The 22,990-nt window shown below is 30.8% G+C and overlaps 1 protein-coding gene across 2 annotated transcripts in view; it reads left to right on the plus strand.

Annotated features, from left to right (window-relative positions):
* Positions 1–22,181, plus strand: part of LOC100168358 (segmentation protein cap'n'collar) — a 106,583-nt gene extending 84,402 nt beyond the window's left edge. For both annotated transcript variants that reach the window (XM_001942670.5, XM_016802974.2), the window contains exons 7-15: positions 15,135–15,528; positions 17,290–17,417; positions 18,066–18,165; positions 18,238–18,481; positions 19,593–19,702; positions 19,815–19,955; positions 20,258–20,550; positions 20,660–20,833; positions 20,923–22,181. In XM_001942670.5, coding sequence (XP_001942705.2) covers positions 15,135–15,528; positions 17,290–17,417; positions 18,066–18,165; positions 18,238–18,481; positions 19,593–19,702; positions 19,815–19,955; positions 20,258–20,550; positions 20,660–20,833; positions 20,923–21,069 — 1,731 coding nt within the window. In that variant the 3' untranslated portion in view covers positions 21,070–22,181. The remainder of the gene's footprint in view (positions 1–15,134; positions 15,529–17,289; positions 17,418–18,065; positions 18,166–18,237; positions 18,482–19,592; positions 19,703–19,814; positions 19,956–20,257; positions 20,551–20,659; positions 20,834–20,922) is intronic.
* The last annotated feature ends 809 nt before the right edge of the window (positions 22,182–22,990 follow it).

Here is a 22,990-nt window from a genome sequence, read left to right on the forward strand (position 1 = left end):
ATATACATTGCTGTTTTTTGTACAAGATATCGACATAGACAGTTTAACTACTATAAGTACTATACGTAAAATAATAGTAATAACATACAGGCATCACGTCTTATATTCTGTATTGTATATGACATTATATCAATTGAATAATATACGTTATTGTGTACCTATGGTACCTTTATATGGCATACATATTACATTTATTGAAAATATATAGAATAGTATACATATATGTTTATTGCGTTTGTACATTTTGGTACCGATAAAAATTTATTTGACCGGATAACAAATTTCTATACATTCATATAACATGAGCTTTATACTTCAGCAACACAATTGGATTGTAATTTTATACGGAATCGCATTACTGAATATTTTGACTTTCAATTTTATGTTCACCTTTTATGCGCACCATTATATGCCATTTGCTGTATTCTTTCTTCTATACTTCGGATAACAATTTATACATGATATCATATTGATTTCTCCAAAAAAAATTGTTTTTGTAAAACTTTGCACAGCAACGATTAGCTGCATATACATGCAAAAACGGTAGGTATTAAGCCTTTAGGTACAATTGATATTATATAATATGGTCGATAGTGGAATAACATATATATTAATATATTAATAATATAGGTACCATAATTATGGTGGGATGGTAAAAAATCGTTCAGATCCAATCCTGCCGTTCTCCACATCTTCGCAAATCGCAGCGCATACAAATAATCTTGCATACACATTTTTTTCGTTATATCATAGATTTACTGTTGTAAATACACGTCTTTTGAGCGACTTTCGCGCGGTTTTAATGATTATATTCCGAGAATAATATTATGACTGTCGTCTGTCGTCGTCGTCGGCGTCGTTATTGTGCACATTACTACCTAGCTATGTATATATACTTAAGGTACCTATATTATACACGCATATGCATGCAATAAAGCCCAATATTCGTTTATTGCACAACGGCGATAAAGCGCGGCGGCGGCGATTACCCGGAACTTTTTTTTTGTTTTCATGTGCGTGCGATCGGTGGGAGCGCAAAGAGAAACGGAGTCGGTCCGTCCGATGCGGGCGGCGGCGGATGCTGTAGCCGCCGCTGTCGTCGCAACCTTCGCCGCCGACCACGACCGGGAGTTGGACAGTTCGTGACGAGGTGTCCGGTAGCTCGGAAGATATTTTATACATATATTTCGTTCGTTCCACCTTCGCGTAACGTCGTATTATACAGCGCGCGCGTTCATACCTATAATTTAATATTATATTTATCGTATAATCGCTACCATATAGACACCGTCATCCGTTTTCGTCGATATTTTATTTTTAGCATTTTTCTCCATACGTCTCGTATATAATTTTTTGATAATTGTTGCATGTTATATCTGAAAATGTATTCGTATTTATAATATTACGTATAATATATGTATATTATTGTATTGTGCGGATTAACATGTTAATCCGTGCGAAATGATATCCGAAAATGTGTGCCGGTTCGAAGAGGTGCAGCCATTATCGTTTTGCAGGAGATTTGATTTGGCCGATTGCAGTTCTCAGGTTAGCACGCACCATCATGTTGTAATATATATTTATATATTTATATATATGATTTCGTTTTTAAGACATTTAAATGACTGAACACGCCGTATACCATTTACAGCAATGAAGGGTACGTTAGTTGAAGTCTCTGAAGATTTACTGTTTTCTTCTGATGATATTCCGTTTCTTACTAATTTAAAGAATTTTTTGTTTGATTTAACTGTTCTGAATTCAATATTTTAAAAAGTATTGATTTGCAAATTTCGATACTAATGATTTATATGGGTACCAAGTTAAAAAAAAAAAATAAAGAAAAATAATGAATTTGAACATAACATGGGGTCATAAACATGACAACAAAGTAAATACTTTTATAAAAATATGTAAATCACACTGATGAGTGATGACTGATTATTAGTTGCTTGATAAGCACCTGACTATATATAATACTATAAAAGTAACAGATCTATTTAAAACTTTCCATGGATAGGAGGACGTTAATTATTGAACCCGGCTTCTTAATATCTAGGTAACTGTTTTGGGAGTATTTCGACAGGATATTTTAGAATAGTTGTATAATTGAATATAGTTATGTATTAAATATTTTAATTTGAATGATTTTAGAAATGCGAATCATATTTAAATATGATAAATACAAAACAAATTATATACAATCATTTATATAATATAATTTTAATTCTGTGTCGCAATTTATATTATAAGCCTTTTTAAAGTTAACTATTTTTTTTATACATTTATGATATGCGTAGATACCTATAAATACATAGCATTATGTTGTACAAATATACGTGTCTACATAATACTTGGATATTGAAGTTGTAAGTATTATATAGATGTATACTGTACCTATAGATATAGTTGTGATACAAACATTTATTATAGCTATAATAGTTTATTATACAGTCATAAAATCTTAACAATTAACTCATTATTATAATATTATCTGCTATTAAAACATACATTTTATAATTATGAATAATATTTTTTGAAACGTAGATTTTAATTACCATCTTGTTGTATTGAACACAATTATTTCGTAACAATTCATCGTGATTATATTGGTTTAGTTCCTTATTTGTTCTATGCAGATGTAGAAAAGCGCAAGTACGTGGACCGAAAAAATGATATTTTATTCATCTAAGTAAATTTAATCATTATCACTGTGAATCAAGGAACCTGTGACACACAGAGACAAACAACTTTGCATCACGTGATGCTAGGGTTTATTTTAAGATGGAGGGTAGATTTTATAGGTACATATCTTATAATATATACTATTATTTTTTAAAATAACATATAAGAATAATATGATTACCTGTTAAATTTAAAAGTTCTGTATATTTATGTTTTGAACGAGAAAACCGCGGTTTTGTATACTTAAGACCCGAATAAATGTATACCAAAACAACAGCTAGATTAACGAATGTCGAAAGCCGTGTGTGATTATTATATTATTTTTATTATTATTATCATCATTATTATCATTGTTGTTATAAGGGACACGGGGCACACTAGTAACGTGTCTCGGTCATTAAACGAGGGAGGCGTTATGCAGTAAAATACGTGCACGAGCGTCGTCGTCGCCGTAGAAGTGTGTTTGCGGTGCGTCCTATATATGCGTTTTGTACAACACCGTGCGTGGTTAAGTCATATTATTATACATCGGGAGACCTTAAATTACACGTAATACTATGCTGCGGGCGTGTGTGTGTGTATATGTTCGTATGTGTATATAACGCGCGTCTATTAAAGTAATTAGGCTTTACGCGAACCCGCCGGCCGCAGGTTTTTTACATCTTTCTCTCTCTCGCTTCTTTACTTTTTTTAATTTATAGTCGGCCGTCCTTCAAACGGCTGCCGACCTGCCTGCCCGCGTTTATTTGATCTACACAATTTTCCAAATTATACACGCCCCCTAATAAGTCTTACAATCAAATTCAAATAAGGCGCCGCCGCTCTATTTGTCAACGTGAACTACCGCGGGTTGGGGTGCTCTCACACGTCATACACTCGCCGCGCATGCAGCGTGTATGCGGAGAATTTCCCATGATAATAATATAATTTAATTATGTATTATTACTATATGCACGTAATATTCAAATTGTCTCGCGTAAAAAAAGTCAGAACTATTGCATATACCTACCATATTACGAATTACGATATATCCAATCCATCGTTAATACTATTACCTATATGTATATACGACATACGTATACCTCGATAGCTATAAGTAAACACGTGTGTTCTCGAACAATAACGATGGCCTTCAAACATAATTATTATACCAATTACAAAATTTGATCGTCCAAATAAATCTTTACCGTGTCCATAATAATATAATAATTATTTTTAGTAATGAGTGACAACAATCAACCACTTTATAAGTTCGTATAGTGTCTATTCTGAGATTGATGTCCCATGTATAGTTGGTCAAAAATCACATATATCTAATTTAATCTTTGTTGGCTATTAGAAGTTAAGTACTTTTACAAGTTACAGTAACTATTTGTATAAATTATTTTACTTTCAAAGTTATTTTAATTATAAAACTAAACTTTTTTTATAGTGAGAAACATTGTGACTTTGCAAATCGGCAAACAATGAGTATGCTATATGATCGTTTCTCAGATTTAAAAGTGTATAGTATAATAAGAAGGTTGAAATATTGATTACAAAATAAATGCTTAGAAATAACGAATAAGTAACATTTTTTTTTTCAAATTTAATAAAAGTGTGTCACTGGCAAAGTGGGAATAGAGAGAGTAATTAGACTCCTATGGGCAGTGTTGGGGAATAACATAACTTTAATTACAAGTTAACTCTAACGAAATAACTTTTTAAGAAATTTGATGTTAGTTTAATTATATTTTATTGTAAGTTATTATATATGTAATTTAAGATACCTACTTAACTTTAGTAAAATTACTAAATTAATCGTTAATTAGTTTTTTTTTTAAATAGGTAGGTACATTTTAAGACCAATATTGATGATATATGTAAATATATATCATATATATGAGTATAGTATTATATATATAAGTGTGATTTTCTGATGGTTACATTTTAGTAATAACTATTTTACAAAAAAATTGTATTTTTAATAAGACTGCAGTAGTTATTTGTAAAATGCATTGCTATTTAAAGTAAATTTGAAAATTAAGAATTAAATCGTGTTCAACAACCATATTTTCTTCTATTTGGTTCTTATGATTAAACATTTTATACAATTTCATAATTTTGATTACCATTTCTTAGTTAATGCTTCGATAACATAAAGATCCAGTTATATTTTTGAAAACAAAAATAAAAATAACTTTAATATTGTATTGAACAACTTATCAATGCAACCACAAATGCCATCGTATGGATTCGAGACCAGCTTGATCTGAATTTATAAAACTATATTACTGCTATGACAATCTGTATTATACATTATTATTATTATTATTGTTAATGTTGTAGTTATCATTGTTATTGCTCACTAATTATTTATCACTTATTTATTCTTTCTAAATATATAATATATATTAACCTGTGGCGTTCTCAGGAATTTTCTATAGGGGAGGGGGTCTGAAAATTTACTTGAATTTAATAGTGGGAGGGGCTCTACCCCCCACACCCCCGTAATCGTAATATTTACAAATGTTGTGTCATTATGTATTTATGTATTTTATCATTTTTGTAGACGGTACCTAGTGAGTTGTATTTGGTATATCATATGAATATCAAAAGTAAAATAATGCAATCAAAAACTAAGCTTTTCCACATTCATACTTTAATAATCATTTACCAAACATTTAAAAACACAATACTTTCAAGTTTCAGTCCATGATGATCTCTATCCATTCTCTTTACCGTTTTACACTATACTAACTACTTCTGTAACTGGTCAATTTATAGGATATTTTATTATACTTTTTATTTAAAATATAAAACAATTTTATAAATCAGTTTAAATAATGTATTTTGATTTTTAATTTTATGTTAAATTCAAATTCAAATATTGATTTTTCTCGATTTTTCGGACATAATGTAAAGAACTTTTTCTGAATCAATAGACACATCTTTATGAATGGCCACCAATGTTAGTTCATTAAAACGGTCCTAGAAAATATAATCTATATATATAAGAATCTAACTTGATTTTGGAGACGAAGGAAACCGGTTTGTTTGTTTATTTATTATTGTTATTATTATTATTAATTATTTATTAATTTGTTTGCATTTGCATTTTTCCATTTGAAATTCTGTTCGATTATTTCGATTAATCGATTATTACGACGATTATTTTTTTTCTTCGATTATTTTACAGTTTTCATAAAATTCGATTAATCGTCAACTTTGACAAAAGTAGACAAAACGTGTATTACTAATATGTAAGAAAATAAAGATCCGTGGAGGGGGATCTATCCCCCCCCCCCGTGAGAACGCTCATGATATTAACAGTGGCGTGACAAAGTGAAATATTTTATCGGGCAATTCATTTTTTTTACCACCCCTTGACTCTAACGCAGTACCCATGTGACATGCATACTATATGTACAATATGCACAACAAAAATGTGTCTCTTTATTTTGAATACTGTAATTGAATTATTAATTACTATTTAAAATTACACTTAGTATTTAATATTAAGGTCATATTGTTATAATTCTTTTAAATGATTATTCATACCCATCCAGTACTCATCCACCCTTCCCTTCAAAAAAGTCAACATGTCACCGTATATATATATCATGTTGCATATGTATTATTGTATAGTTTACAATCAATAATCATTAATTATGCCATACGAATTAATAAATAAATTGTATTGACGTTACTTTTTTAACAAGTAGGTTAGGTTAATTGAAAATAATGTAACTTGACCAAATAAAACAAAAATAACTTAAAAATAATTTAATGACAATTTTGAAAGGTAATTTGTTATGCAATTTAATTTCCAAAAATGGAACTTGCCCAAAACTGCCTGTTAGTCTGTGTGGTCTGTTTAATTCTAGCATTAAAATGCATTGGGTATAAAAAAAAAACAAAAAAAATTAAATTAAGTTCTATAGTTATACTATATTTGTTGCTAATTGATACTTAAAATGGTTATTTACTTATTATACATCTATACGTCCAAAAAAAGCAAGCTGGTACTGTTTCTTCAATTATCAAATTTTGTTTGCTAATATTGTCGGCGGATAATAATCATTCTGGTATATCATAAATTATATTATAAAAAATAACATTATAATAGTTATAACCAACAATAATTAACGTGATACATTGAAATACAAAATAAACATAGATACTATAGAGACTTAAACGTGTTTTATCGGTGAATAAGTATATTCACTTCAGAAATATGCTCGTATTCGTATATGTATATATATTGTATACCTGCAGTAAACATCTACTTACTATTAAAAAAATATTATTAATTTTAGTGTAAAAAGTAAATAATATGGTCGCTAATATGTAGTTTGACTGAAACTTTGCTTGGTTGGTTCGTGTCCGCCATTACAAATAATTCTAAACATATGCGATATTAGGCAGACGGGATTCTCTCTTTGCTCCGTTAATAAAGGAAATATATTGTACATTAAACTGCGCCGCGCTGTTGTGAAGCGTGAACCCTATAAAAAAACCTTCGTGCATAGTTTAGCGAACACGTGAACTACCTACCGGCTACGGTATTGTTACACTGTCTGTTAACAATATTTTTATTTTTTTTTTACGATCATCGATTGACATTACCTCGCACGTTGCGTATAATATAGTCTTCTGTGGGTTCCGACCAAAGCAGCCCGCCGCCACCGTCGCTTCACAGGCCATACCGCGCGCATCATATTATATTAATATAATATTATGTACGTATTATACGTACACATGCTTGCTACATTGGGAACCAATGATGGTCAGAAGGTCTGAAAGGTAAAGGCATTCATATAAATGCCACCGAGATTATGATTTATTCGCCTGATGTTGTCGGGTGCCTCGTAGAAATTATATGGGCCTCTCTCGCATTCAATAATGTTCCTGTCCGACAATATAATAATGACCGCAGCAGCCGCGCGTAATAATAATTATAATGATAAAGTTACCTGTTTATTACTATGATAGCTGGTGGAGCGGTTCGCGATTACGGTGGTAGCGGTGGGGCGGGGACGATAACGACGACTGAGATGTACCGGCAGTATTTATACTATAGGTCTGTACGCGGGCCCACGAATAATCCCAGGAAACAAAAAAAAGACAATATGACGTATTAACACGATGACACACTTTAGGCGTAAAAAGGATTAATTGTGATTTTCCCCTGCGGAGTATAGTGAGCTTATATAATATATATATATTAAAGAATTTCGGTACCTATAATATAATATGTATGGGTACCTACCAGCTCTTAAATATAGAGGGAAACGACTTCGACGACGATGTGTGTGTATACGTGTCCTTAAAAATGTTAATGCGCCATTATTTACCTAAGGTCGTCGAAAAATTACGATCGACCTTGGTCCGTCGTCGAGAGGCAGACATCAATCAACAAACTCTCGCGCTGGCGATGCCCCTCGTATATACCATACCAAAACACACACGCTCACTTACGCACACACATTCACAAATATACCTGCACATATACTGACGGACGTATACCGAATACGCGGTAGTAGGTATATAATATATATATATTGCTGCGCGGGTGAGAAATATAAATATATATAATATACCTATATAGTATATATATACATAAAATAATATAATAATATACGTGTCCTGTTCGCTGCCGCGCCATCGCGTACCTATAAATACATACGATGAGAAAACGGACTGTTCACACTTCACACAAACTATTAACCGCCGCCGTAGCATCCGAGCTCACGTGAAAACTTAATTAGCGTCCTACACGGGCCGCGCGCGATTTATTTAAGATAATATACCATAACGCGCTAATGACGCGCACAACGGTCGTCGGAGGTAATGGGCTCCGGAGAAAAATAATACACACACACACACACATATAATTTATACAACAAACAAATTATGCTCTCCGGCCAACAGATCTTTGGGACCGCAGTTTTTCTCCTCTCCTCTCCTCTCCCGCGGTTAATAAGGACTTTTTTTCTTCCCAAAACGGTGTGTAAAATATTATATTATTACCGAGTGCCGCGAGTGAGTGCGGCAAGACTATATGCGCAGCGACGACCGACGCCACCAAATTATTATTATTATTATTATTATTATTATTATCTTTGTAAGACTTGACAAATTGCCGAGTGACGGATTTCACATTGTTCTTAGACCGCGTTCACTAACGTACACACTTTATAATAATAATAGTATAATATGACGTATTAGTCCGTATCGGACAGCTGCCCCGCCGGCTATTTGCGAAACTCTCACGCGACATAACCGTGGCGAGCTTTCTCCCCCGGGGTGAGGAAAATCAAATCGTCGCCTACGCTGTAGCCCGATGGTCACTCTGCACCCGCCGTTGTGTGAAGGGGAGAGATGATATATACGTGGTAACATACTGCATATTATATATATTAATATATATAAGGTAGGTACGTTAAAGTAAAAAAATGTCTGCGCATAGAGATTATTTTTTTTTTAGTAACAAATATGTCAATCTATTGCTCGACGTATACATATAGGTACTTTATAATATATATACGAACATTATAGTGTGCGTGTGTGCGCGCGTATATGGTTGCTCCCGTCAAGTGGGCACGAAATTATTTAAGAATTCTATTCAAACGATTTGACGCGTCGTCGTCCACTCTGACGAATAATAAATAATAATATTATATACGTATACGTGTGCGTCTGCGGTGTCCGGGTGATGGGGGAGGGAAAGGCAAAAAAACGTCAGTCACACATTTACGGCGTGCGGAGGCGGAGGACACGTACATGGTAGCAGCAGGAAGAGCTGTTGTGTAGTTGTAGAGAGACCCTAGTCGGACGGGCAAAGATAAATATTTACTCAAATATACATGCTCAGATCGGCGGCCAGCAGGTAGACTTTTGTACAATAATAATATATAATGTGCACTCTGGCAAATGTGTTGACTCCGCGCGTGATAATTATTATCATAACCACTTGAGACGACGAAATTCACCTCGGGACGGTAAAATAATAATCCCGCGTATTGAAACGTACCTACGCATATATATAATATATTAAATATACAACTAGGTATATATATATATATAATATTATTCTATTATATAAACACGAGCGACTACCTACCACAAAATAGTATGCATACCTATACTATAATAATATAACACATATATGTATAGCTGGAGCCTGGAAGTGCGTTTTTATTATTATTATTATATTTTTATTTTTGGAATTTCGGGTCGAGTGCAGGCGTGTACATATATATATTTATATATAATATAGTCTCATCCCTCACCGAACTCGGGGGCTACGTCCTCTTATATAATAATAAATAATAATAATATACATACATACATACACTACACACGCACTTATAATAGAAGGCCTACCGTTTTGAATTCGGACGGCGGTTATACTGACAAAGTGTTATTGTGTTATATTTTTCTCTCCTTCACATAATAATAATAATATAATCACGCAATCAGTATTTCGGAATCGAGGGAAACGAAATATGTGCATTTCGCCGTCATTGTTGTCGCGGCCCACCACTGCCGTGGCAGGTCCATACGTCATATGGATGACCGTCGTCGTGCCATGGCTTGGGGTATGGCAGCTACCTGCTCGCCGAAGATAAAATATTTTGAAAATATTAAATATATATACCTAATGACGAACAAAAGCCCGCATACAAGCGCGTTTATTCGAGTGGCTGATCCGCCGCAACAACCCCCTCGAATCATTTTAATTGCAGTACAATATATATTATTCAGCATTACGAACCACTAATATGACATGCTGTAGTTGGGAAACGTTAAAATGTCAAGAGGACAGTAGGTAGTTATCCCTAAATCACCAGACAAAATAGTATGTATTATCTGCTGCAGCGTATATCGTTTTTCGCAGTGTACCTAGATACATGCAAGTAGTGTTTAGGCTCATCTCCCTATTATCCTTTAATTATGGATTCGTAAAAATTTTGATTTTTGGAGTTTTTAAGCACATATATTTTCAAATGCTCAGATTTTTTATGCCATTTAAGGAATATACTGTGGTTTGTGACAGTAGAAAATTATATATTATATTTTTTAATTAGAACATATCGTGTTAACCTTTTACTGTTAACTGTAAAACATATTACTTTTGTTGTTGAAAATGTTAGTGCATTTAAATCGGAATTTGAACGATCAGTTTTGAGTTATTCAACTTTATGAACTAAATGAGGATAATTGCCCATGATAATAGGTTTAAAATAGAAGCTTATAAATAATTATGCATAAAATAAAAAATATATGTAATATTTAGAGTAGTATGCTTGTTATAATAAGTACTAAACTAAAAAGACAAAAAATAGTCGTATAATAGTCAAAATTGTTTACAATTTATAATGCATAATTAGTTTTTTTATTTGTATTATTTGATTACGATGTTTATTTAATAAATAATGTTTGTCATCAGTTAATTTTATATCATAAAGACTTATTGCAAACTCTAATGTATTTATAAAAACATTTAAAAAGTTCAGGAAACATAATATGTATAGTAATATATCATAGGTACCTACGCATATCTAAAGTATTCATTCGAAAATTTGAAAATGTTTGTGAATTTGAACATTTAATATCATGAAAGCTTATATAGGTGTATAAACTTATTAATGACATAAACTGCCTGATTGTAATTATATAATCCTAAGTTCTACACGTACATAATCATATTATGTATAATATTTTTGTTATTAATTGTTAGTTGAAGATTTATACATTATTGCATGCAATATAGGTTTTATTAGATAAAGATATTATAATTTATTATTTTTAGAATATATTAAATTCAACGTAAAAACATAAATAGGATATAATTTTAACATTATTATCAAACATCCATGGTAATGTATACATTCAATAAATGTTACATCTAAAAATTCTGTTAGAAATGTAACCTAAAATTTACATTGCTAGGATGTATTAAAACATCGATTGTACAGTGAGCAATATGCCAATATCTACCTATTTTTTTATTTTTATTTATTCGTCAAGAAGATGTTCAGTATATTGTTATTTTTTATTTCAAATTCTTATTGATACGTCATAGATATGTTTATACAACAAAGCATATTTTTTTTAAAGACTATTTGTTTTCATTAATGTTTCAAACAATAACTCATAATTTTTTATTCAACACTATTTTAAAAATGTAGGTAACACATTATATTTGTATAATATATTTACTAATATGTGTACTGAAGTTATACCGCGTTGTAGGGGTTTTACGTCTTACTCCGGTTTTACACGTATAGTTTGATAATAAATAATAATATATAATAGGTAATTTCTATATAATATTAAAATGTTTGTTACCTATATTATTTTAAAAATTACAATGTGATAAAATGATTGAGAACTTAATAAAAAAAACCTTCATTGTCTATAAAATGTCAAATACTAATTATGTAGGTATACCAATTGGCAATTTCTGTATCATAAGTTTTAATTTATAATAATATAATAGGTATGTACCTACTTAAAGTGAATATAAAATTAATGTCTATATAATATATTCCATATTGGATGTCTGAAACATTGTCTATAACATGAGTAATTTTCAAGCATACTTAAATGTAAATCCGTTTAACAATTAACTTATAACGTAATAAAAATAAGGTATATAATATATTATTTGTGATGTTTTTAATCTGTTCGTAGTTTACATCTATAAACATTTAATAGCCATACAAGTGCGATAACTAATTTATATTAATCACATAAGGAAGGAACGGATTTCTATGTCGATAATAATATAGCCGATCAAAATGTAGTAAATATTTTTATTGCTCATATTGTTTTCCTCGTACTCATAGTTGGCCAATTCAGGGTTTCTCAAAACAATAACATGAATATTTGTAATGCAGTTGCATAAATATAAGCAAACAGTATTTTTAATAACGAATAATACACTTAAACAATACCTAACTTAAGTTATTTCCTCGTAAAATATAATATTTTAAATTTAAATGTGTTTATATTTAAATATAGGATGAATCTAATTACATGACAGGTATATTATGGAGTTCGAATACATAGAATAACGTATATTTAACATTTATGAAAAATAATGGTACGGTACTGTTGTTAGTTACACAAAAAACGTAAGGTGATCGTATAGGTCAGTTTCATAATTCTATAACAATATGGTGATTGGTAAAATAATTATACAATTGATAAAAGAAACACTGGACATAGAACAAAAAAAGGTTTCAGATACTGAAAATTCGGACCCTAAAGTTAACTGTAGATAGCATTTTCCAAGGGTATACACTTTACCATTAATATAAGCGTTTAATATGAGTAGAAAGAATAACATTAAATGTCCGTGTTTTCTTACAACATAATATGGTATTGTGTCATATTATATATGATTCAAGATACAAAGATAAAGTATTATATTCTTTAATGAAATAATATAATAAACTGTAATATAATGAACTTATAATATTGGGGTGTTTGCTAATTATTATCTGATGTACCAATAATAATATTATTCAGTTATATACAATAGATAGGCGTATATACTATCTTAATAATTCAGAGTTCAAATCTCGGATGATTTAGAAATTCATCATATTGTGTGTTACTTATGAGTTATGATAATATGATAACATAATATATAAGTATAATGACTATTGATTTCTTTTGTTTTATAACCTAAGTTAATATCAATCATACGAAAACGTGAAAGTTTAATTATTGCCAATGCCCAATATAGTTATATCGTATCGTGTAACGGGTTTGCCATCTACATGTAACATATATTTAAACAATACGTCATTATTTTTGTTCTGTTACGTACAAAAACGCAAAATAAATTTAAATTATTATTTTTGTTCGAATTATTGCTGTATATTGGATTAAAAAAAAATGTCTTCCTATTTGAGACAAAAAACAACAATTTTCTGAATAGAAAATACACTCGATTGGTACAATATAAGTTTTATTTACTCGCTCAAGTAAATTTTATTTTGATATTAAATTTAAACATTAGGAATCAAAACTATTATCATTCATTATATTTAATCAACATTATTATCATCAAATGATAAATAACAGAAAATTAAAATTTTATATTGGCCTCATTAAATTTAACTTGTTAAAATTTACGTTATTAAAAAAAACATGTGATCATTATGTCAAAAAATATTACAATTCTAAAATTATTTTTGAACAATATAGAATGTCCGTAAAACAAAGAGACGATCTCTAAATAAGTCACCAAATTGGAGCAAGCCTATAGGTCCAAATCCAGACAATGAAACCGACACTATTGAATTCTTTAAAACAACTAAATTACTTAGGCTACTTTGACCAACATTTGCAATGAAAAAAATATCAAAACAACTAATTTAAAACTGCTTTTATTGTATCTTTTTTTCTCTTTTCTCTGTTCTCCATTATACGTATAATGTATTATAGTATTTATGTTTATAATGATACGCTAATGACCATAGTATTGTCGAAGCAGAAATTGTACAATTCTAAAAGTTATAAAATGTCTGTGTCAGTACAATATTATTAGTACATAAGATGTGTATTGCCGTATGGGTAGAGTAAACAAATATAATATTATTGTTCATAACAATATTTGTTTCATCTGATTTCAAAAATTATTTATGAATATATAAACATATTTATTGTAAACATTTGTGAAGTTACAAGTTAGGATTAGCTTTATAAATTATAAATTACATTACATTTTCATTTCTATGTTTAGAAATATTTAATGTGTGACCCACCCCACTAAACCCCTTTATTTGCACAGCAAAAACCTAAGTGATATTCAAATTTCTCATAAACCTGTTGAATTATGTCAACCGTAATCAAGTTTTATATGGCATCTACTAATAATAGTAATAATGCGACTTTTGAGCTTATAAAGATCTCGAAAAAGCTGGGCATATACACATAGATAACACATTGTATTTTATGTACCTACCTATTACAAATTAGTAAAAGGGTGTTAACCATAAGCCTCCTATACTGATCGGCTGGCAATTCAACTACAACTGATAGTAACGCTTCACTTGGATCAGGGGTTCCTCAGCGCAATCCACTAATAGTCATAATACTAAGAAAATCCCCTTTTCAGGTGGATGACGATTTAAATGTTGGTCCCGTCTCTATTCATTTTTGGTTATAAGTTTTGAATACCTTATATCCCCGTGCATATATTATATAATATATATTCCACACATAAACACTTACATAGTTATACAATAGTTTGAAACTAAAAAATAAATTATTAATACTTATTATTGATCAAATACATAAAACTCTCTATTATTTAAAAAAAAAGTTTTGTATATTTTGTTTTAAAATATTTTTAATTACCTACGTACAGATATTACATAATTATAATTTTTAATAAATTATATGATAATGTATGACCTATGATTAATTACGAAACTTTATCGTTTCAGGGCAGGATGGGCTACACGAGAACTGGCAACAGTGGAATGGACCAACGAGGCTGGCAGGAGTTGGCTACGTGCAGTCCCATGCTGGCGTTCCCAGTCGAAGGACAGCATCACCATCAGTCCCACTATGGCCAACATCCGTCCAGCGCGCCCAGTTACCCTCCTGGTCCCGGCATGTATCACCATCCACATCACCATCAACACAATCACCACCATCACCAACACAACAATCACAACAACACGGGAAACGTGCTGTTGCAGAACGTAAGCCTGTGCGCTCCTCCGCCGCTGCCACCTCCGCCACCATCGACGTCCATTGATATGGGCGGAGGCCACGCGACCACGTCATCCTCGTCGTCGTCCTTATCACACTATCATCACCACTCTTCGTCGATCGGTAAGTTATACACTTAATATAATCATACGTTTTACCCTATACCTCGATATCACTCCCAACCTTGTTATGTTTCAATTGTATCTATCTATATATATATATATATATATATATAAATAGATAAAAAATACTCGCGATCACTTTGAGAAAACAAATTTAACTGCGTTATCACTGCTAACTTTTGAATACTGTGAGTGTAGAAATCTAAAATAATATTTCGATGTTTGTATTGTGTTACCATATGATATTGAGTTCGCCCACTCCCTTGGTAATAATCCGTCGTGTAGAATAAATAGTTTTAACTTTTATTACAACAAAAAATATATTAAAATGTGAAAAAAATTATACCCAGACAAACAGATTTTTTAGACCACGATTTTTACAAATTTTTACTGACTGTAAAACTCTGTTTGATGACTTGTGGAGCATAAAATATCCTTACGTTTAAATATTTCATTTTATATCAGTACAATTATTTCGAATGGCGGACATTTTCCCCCCGGACTTTTTCCCCCCGGATGCTTTCGGCGTAGTAGGACATTTTCCCCCCGATACATTTTTGATGCGGACATTTTCCCCCCGTTTTTTTTTTTTTTATTTTTAATTATTTACCTTCGAATATAAAATTATTATTTTTAACACATATTTTTAGCTTTTATTCATATTTATTTTTTTTATTTTTGTAAAAACTGTACGTTAACTAATAAATCTTTAATCTTAATTTCAATAAAAAATAATAAATAATATTGAAAACAAGTTAAGTCAAAATATAATTTTAAATAAAAGTAAAATAGTAGTAAACTAATATTGAATTAGATGGGTAACATTGAAATCTAAAATTGTGTCCAAAACCCAGTCAATTACTAAGACTATTAAGATAACATTTTTATACAATCTTACATCGTTATGAGCATTATCGAGTCAATATTATGAAAAAAGACTAAAAAATAGGTATGTGTTTAGGAATAACAAATGAATCAGAAATAAAAAATTTTTTACAAACTGCATCATTAATTTTTATGTCGTCATTTTTAGCCAACTGTATTAGTTATTCATTATATTTTGTTTATACAATGTTTTTTTATTTTTATGTCGACATTTTCAGCCAATTGTATTAGTTATTAATTTATTATATTTTGTATATACAATGTTTTTTTTTATTTTTATGTCGGATTTTTGGCCAACTGTATTTACTATATTATATTATTTAGACAATCTTTTATTTAAAATTATATTTTTATTATTTAATTATTTTTTATTGAAATTAAGATTAAAGATTTATTAGTTAACGTACAGTTTTAAAAAAAAAAAAAAAATAAATATGAACAAAAGCTAAAAAATATGTGTTAAAAATAATAATTTTATATTCGAAGGTAAATAATTAAAAATTAAAAACAAAAAAAAAACGGGGGGAAAATGTCCGCATCCAAAAATTTATCAGGGGGAAAATGTCCGGGGGGAAAATGTCCGGATACCAATTATTTCACAGAACGAAATACATGCGTGAAATCATCGTAACATTTTCCTTTTTGCTCATGATCGCTTTTGTATATTATAGTAAAAGCCCCACAAACATATCGCTACGTTCAACATACAGTACAACAGTCCGTATTTTATTATTATTATTATTATTATTACAAACTGAAGTAGTCGAGCTTTTAAAATTAATGTTAAGTATTTCTTTATTAATTTGACACGGCAAACAATAATATAGTTTAATAAAAATATAAATAATATACGACGTCTGTTTTTGTTATGCTGCAGGTGTGTCAACCAATTGTAATCTCAGCTCGGCCGTTGCCACATCGCTTCATTTGCCCGGCAGCTCATCCGAACAGCCGGCTACATTCAAGACGGAACCACATCAACACGAAATGATGTTTCCCTATCAGGTAATGATCGCTATGAACCGTTCACAAAACGTACTATTTGGATTGGGTATATGACTCTGTGTTACCGTCAAACCCTCCGATCATTAGTCAAAGTTAGGTTTTGCTATTTTATATAATTTTGGAAATATTCTTTTAATTTTTACCCCACAAAATCCAAACCGGATCAATTTTCTACCAACAAGGCAAAAACCATATTCAATAATGAAAATTCAAGCATTTTTTTTTTTTGCTTTAAATATAACCTTTCAGATACACACTTTTTTTTGTTGATATATACACAATCTGTGCCTAATAGGTACAATAAGAGTATTAGATAAAATAAAATAAATTACAAGAATACTTGATAAAAGAAGCCACTCTGATGACACTTTTAAAGATATACACATTAAAAAAAAAAAAATTATTATTGTGATCAGAAGAAAAAAACAAATCTAATACATTATTAATAAGTAAGACACAACCTAACCCAAAGATGGGGGAGGGTCTGTTTATCTATCCCACTCACAAATAGGTACGTCATTGATATAATATAATAAAATAAACTAAATAAATATAATGCAGCTTTAACAGCTTAGTGATCGTGGATCTAGACGGTAATATTCGTTTATAATGTAGTATATTATTATCTTCCATTTTTCGTACATTTAGAATCACAACAACGAAATGGCCCCTTCATCGGACGGACTTTTGTCGTCAATATTGAACGATGACGACTTGCAGCTTATGGATCCGGCGATGGGTGCTGACGGTAAGGATGCAAAAACCCTGTTAATAAATTCAGTATGTAATTTTCAGGCGTTTCTCCTTGTCTCATATATAGGTGGCATGTACCCAGTTCGGATGATGGAAACCGCCAGTAGTTCAGTGCCTTGCAACAACAACACGATGAACACCGCGACCATGGTACAAAACGGTAACGCAGGCGGCGGAGACTCGGACAGCGCCGTCAGTTCGATGGGCTCGGAACGCGTGCCTTCACTATCGTCGGATACGGAATGGATGGAAACCAACTCGGATAGCGGACACAACGACGGATATCCGTCGCACTCCCTTCAAGAATATGGGTATGTCCTGCATCAGGTTATCGTGTTACGAATGACGATGATTAAGAGGACGCTACCCATACATTTGTTGTCTCCGTCTTACACACGTTCGACATATCAAATTGTCGTTCACCAGTTTCAGAAGTGTGCTATTAGTTTTAATACTAGAGTAAATTGACCTATTATAAAACTTTGAAATAGCAAAAATTTAAAATGCTCATAATATGATATCTCACTTGAAATTTAAATTATCGAATAAAAGCCGACGCCTAAACACAGATAATGGTCTTATTTAACAAATGTATAATAGATCAAGTCACTATAATATCAAAACTGACAACACACTATTGAAACTAGTGAACGAAGATTTGTTATGCCGTACGTGTGTAAGACGGAGACAACAAATGCACGAGTAGCATCCTCTTAATGTATTTGTCGTTTTGTCACATTATTGTATATTATAATACCTATATATCATACAGAGTATAACAGAAAGTGTAACTAACTATGCAACTAACACTTATTATAATATAGTTTTTACCCGCAAGTAATATTAGTAGTTATGTTTTGTAATTATTTGAGATAAGATGTTGAACATTTATTTTTGAGTTTATTTATTTACTTATAGGTAATTGAAACCCTATTACTTAATTACTTTACTTTCAATGTTTTAACATTTTGATTAAAAATCAACTACTTAATAGGTACTAGGTATAGTATTATATTTTCAGATATTCTAACAGTTTTTTCTTCAAACTTATTTGACTAAACACATTGGACTCTAACGTTCGTAGGAAATTTGAACTACATCAAATGTCGATTCTAAGAAAAAAATACAATACCAATTAAAACCTTAAACGTGGGGGGAAATTAGAGTAATTGATGAATAGTGTATCAATATATTAAAGTGCTGTAACTTTCATGCTATATACTTACCCAATAATATAACATACTAGTAACATATTAATTACTAGCTGTATTGTGACATAGGTAGGTAATATATTATGTTATATAGACGCAAGTACGCAACATTTCTGTGTATAATATATAATATATATATATATATATTTATTGTATATGAAATTGTACTTAATTAGTGAATATTATTACAATTATTGTTGTTTGACTTCAGAAAAATGAGGTGGTTAGACAATTACCTGTATTCCGGAAGTCGTGGTCATTCGACTGCTCCGCAAAAGAAATACCAGTTGTACGGGAGACGCCTAATAGATCCCGTATCAGGTAAATATTATAAAATAATAATTATTTAAATAACAATGTTGAAATGCGTACAAATGCAACGGTTAAATAATTCTTGTCTCATGATTGTATTTTGTTACCTGCACATATTTAGGGACCCCGAACGTCACCGAAGCGGCTAGGTCGAATCACGTGGGTCTCGTGCCCGATTCCTTGAATCTGCCGTACGATATGTCTGTCAGAGAAGGCATCCCAGTGCCCAGTTCTTCACAGTTTAACAGGCACAATATGGCCGGTACGTAATTTTGAATTTTCTTACTTTCCGATTGGACATTGCTAGGTCGGTCAGCCTAAAATAGACTTAGCCCCCCCTAAAAAAAAACAACCACTTGATTCAAAATATCAATGGAATAATATTATATTGAATTGCTCCAGAATATAAAATTCGATATTAAATTATTTTAGTCAATATAAAGGGGGTTATTAAAAAAAAATATTAAATTACTCTTGTATACCTATCGGTTTATATAAGCGATATATCGTTGTTTAACATACTGTATAATATTATTTATTATCGATTTTCGTCTGAATCTTAAGGTTGTTCACGTGTGATGACGCCCGAAAACCAAGTGGCCCTCAACCATACGTATGCATTGCCTGTCGAAGGTCCCAGGATACCGCGTAACAAGCTCAAGAGCAGCAGTAAGAGGAGTGAGGATGAACAGCTGACAAGAGACGAGAAGAGGGCCAGAAATCTGAATATTCCCATCACCGTAGATGACATAATCAATCTGCCCATGGACGAATTTAACGAGAGGCTTTCCAAATACGACCTATCCGAAAGTCAACTGACATTAATCAGAGACATTAGGCGTCGTGGAAAAAACAAGGTCTGTATAATTATTAATATTAATTATTATATATTATTTTAATATAGGTACACTTGTTGTTTTGGAGACATATTTGTTTAAAAATATTAATGATATTTTATTTTTTTAGGTTGCTGCTCAAAATTGCCGGAAACGCAAGCTGGACCAAATCCTCAGCTTGGCTGACGAGGTGAAACAAATGAAAGACCGAAAGTTCAATCTGTTACAAGAACGTGAATATCTAATGACCGAGCGTATGAGAGTGAAAACCAAATATGATCTACTTTATAACCATATTTTTGGAGTAAGTTGCACGTTTGATAAACATATTTATAGAAGGATAAATTTGTTAATATAGACATACATTTTGATTACAATTATTTGTTTGTTTAGAGTTTAAGAGATCCTGATGGAAATCCCTACTCCCCGTACACTCATACGTTGCGTGAGCAGCCCGACGGCAGTGTCAGTATTGTACCTAGAAATAATGGTACCCAAACCGACCGGAATCCTCGGTCCAAGCAACACAAGGACAAGTAATCTTGGAAATTACTTGATGTCCGGTTATATTTTTATACCAAAATGCTGTGATAAATACTGTGGGTGGTGGTCAAATCACCTCAAAATTATCAGGGAGCCGTGTGTACTTAATAATTTTGCTCAAACATAATATTATACACCTTTTTTACATTTTAATCCTAAAGACATCAGATTAATTAGATACTCCTTGATAAAAACTTTATTAAATTATTTTTAAAATAAGCTATTATTATGTTTTATTAAAAAAAAAATATAAAAATCATAAAAATATTTAACAAATCATAATCTTTTTTTCCTTTTTTTTTTTTTTGTTTTGTATATTTGCAAACTATTTTTTACTTGACTTGTGTTAAAATATTATACTGAACAAATATTTTGCTCAGTCATATAAGAAAAATTTCTCATAGTTATGTATTACGTTTTTTCTTTTTTTCTTAACAAAACTTTGTCATTTCTTAAATAGGGAAACGGATGGTATTGGTTGAATTTTGCAAATTCATTATAATTTATTAATAACTTGGTTAATTTCTATAATTTATTGTAAACTATTTTTTTTTTCTCTAACCACAATGTGTTGAAAATAAGATAATATATCGTAGTTTTTGGTTTATTAATATTGTATGTAAATTAAAATATATATTGTAATATTAGAGAATAATTGCTAAGGTGGATAAATTGTATAACATTTGAATATCTTTGGTTATAATTTGTATTTGTGGTGACAATTAGGTTGGTGTCTATATTTTATCATATAGGTATACTGTAATATTATTTATTTTGTAACTGAGAAAAAAAATGTATAATTTTTTGTATATTATGACTTGTATTACGTACAATTTAGTATAATTAACATTTTTAATAATATTTTCTTTTTGCCTAATCTGAACGACTTATTGTTGATTACTATTTAATACCTATATTTATACCTACTTGTCTCAATATTTGATTATCTTACACAGCAATACAATATGCATTTGTATGTATTTTCACCTATATATTGATATGTTCAATATTGATTAGGAAGATGCGCAAAATATGACTAAATGCATTTTAGATTAAGCCATGTTTTATTTAATATCAAATTATATAAGTTTTCTGGTGTTAAAAAATAATTTTTCTTAATTCATTATTTAATTAAATAATTATTTCTAATCATTGACCTGCATTCCCACATTTCCGCTTTGCCAAACCGACACAATTATTGCACGGTTGAGACAAAGAAACAAAATATTTTGAAATTAATACATCATACCTAGTAAAAAACCAATATAAATATTTGGTGAAAAATGCAAGTCTCTACAAATATTCATTTTGAAAGAAAACCAAACAAATTTTGACAAAAATTGGTTTTGTGTAAAAATTAACGACCATTATTTTTTTTCCCTGATTATCTTTAAAAATACCTACTGTGAATTTCTCATTTTTGATACCTTAAGGTCTAACCAGATCCGATTTTTATAAATTGTTTATGATTATAGGTGATTCAGGTTCAAATGTAGACGACATTGGAAATCTTATTTCAATTTTTAGTAACACTAACCTAACCTACCTATGTCACAAAAAAAAAGTGGGCAAGTGGATGTCGCTCTGCTGTATAGTAGGTTACAAGTGGGTCACTGTATAATGGTTGGTATTAAATTTGAATTCAATGATATAATATCATTGTATAAGAAAAACGATTCTGAGCGGAGACGGTATGTCAGTCTAGGTATAAAACATATTATGTACTTATCTAAGGTATTAAAAAAAATTGACCTATAATAGGTATCTATAATAAATTTCAAATTAATCATATCACAATATCCATTGGGTACAGTGCCGCAACTACCGCAGGTGCAGGCGGTGCAAGGCACCGCCTGATGGGCCTCGCAATATATGTATGGGGGCCTCGGATTTTACCATTAAAAAACATAATATTATG

This window comes from Acyrthosiphon pisum, chromosome A2, assembly GCF_005508785.2.
Source record: "Acyrthosiphon pisum isolate AL4f chromosome A2, pea_aphid_22Mar2018_4r6ur, whole genome shotgun sequence".
Classification (NCBI taxonomy): Eukaryota; Metazoa; Arthropoda; class Insecta; order Hemiptera; family Aphididae; genus Acyrthosiphon; species Acyrthosiphon pisum.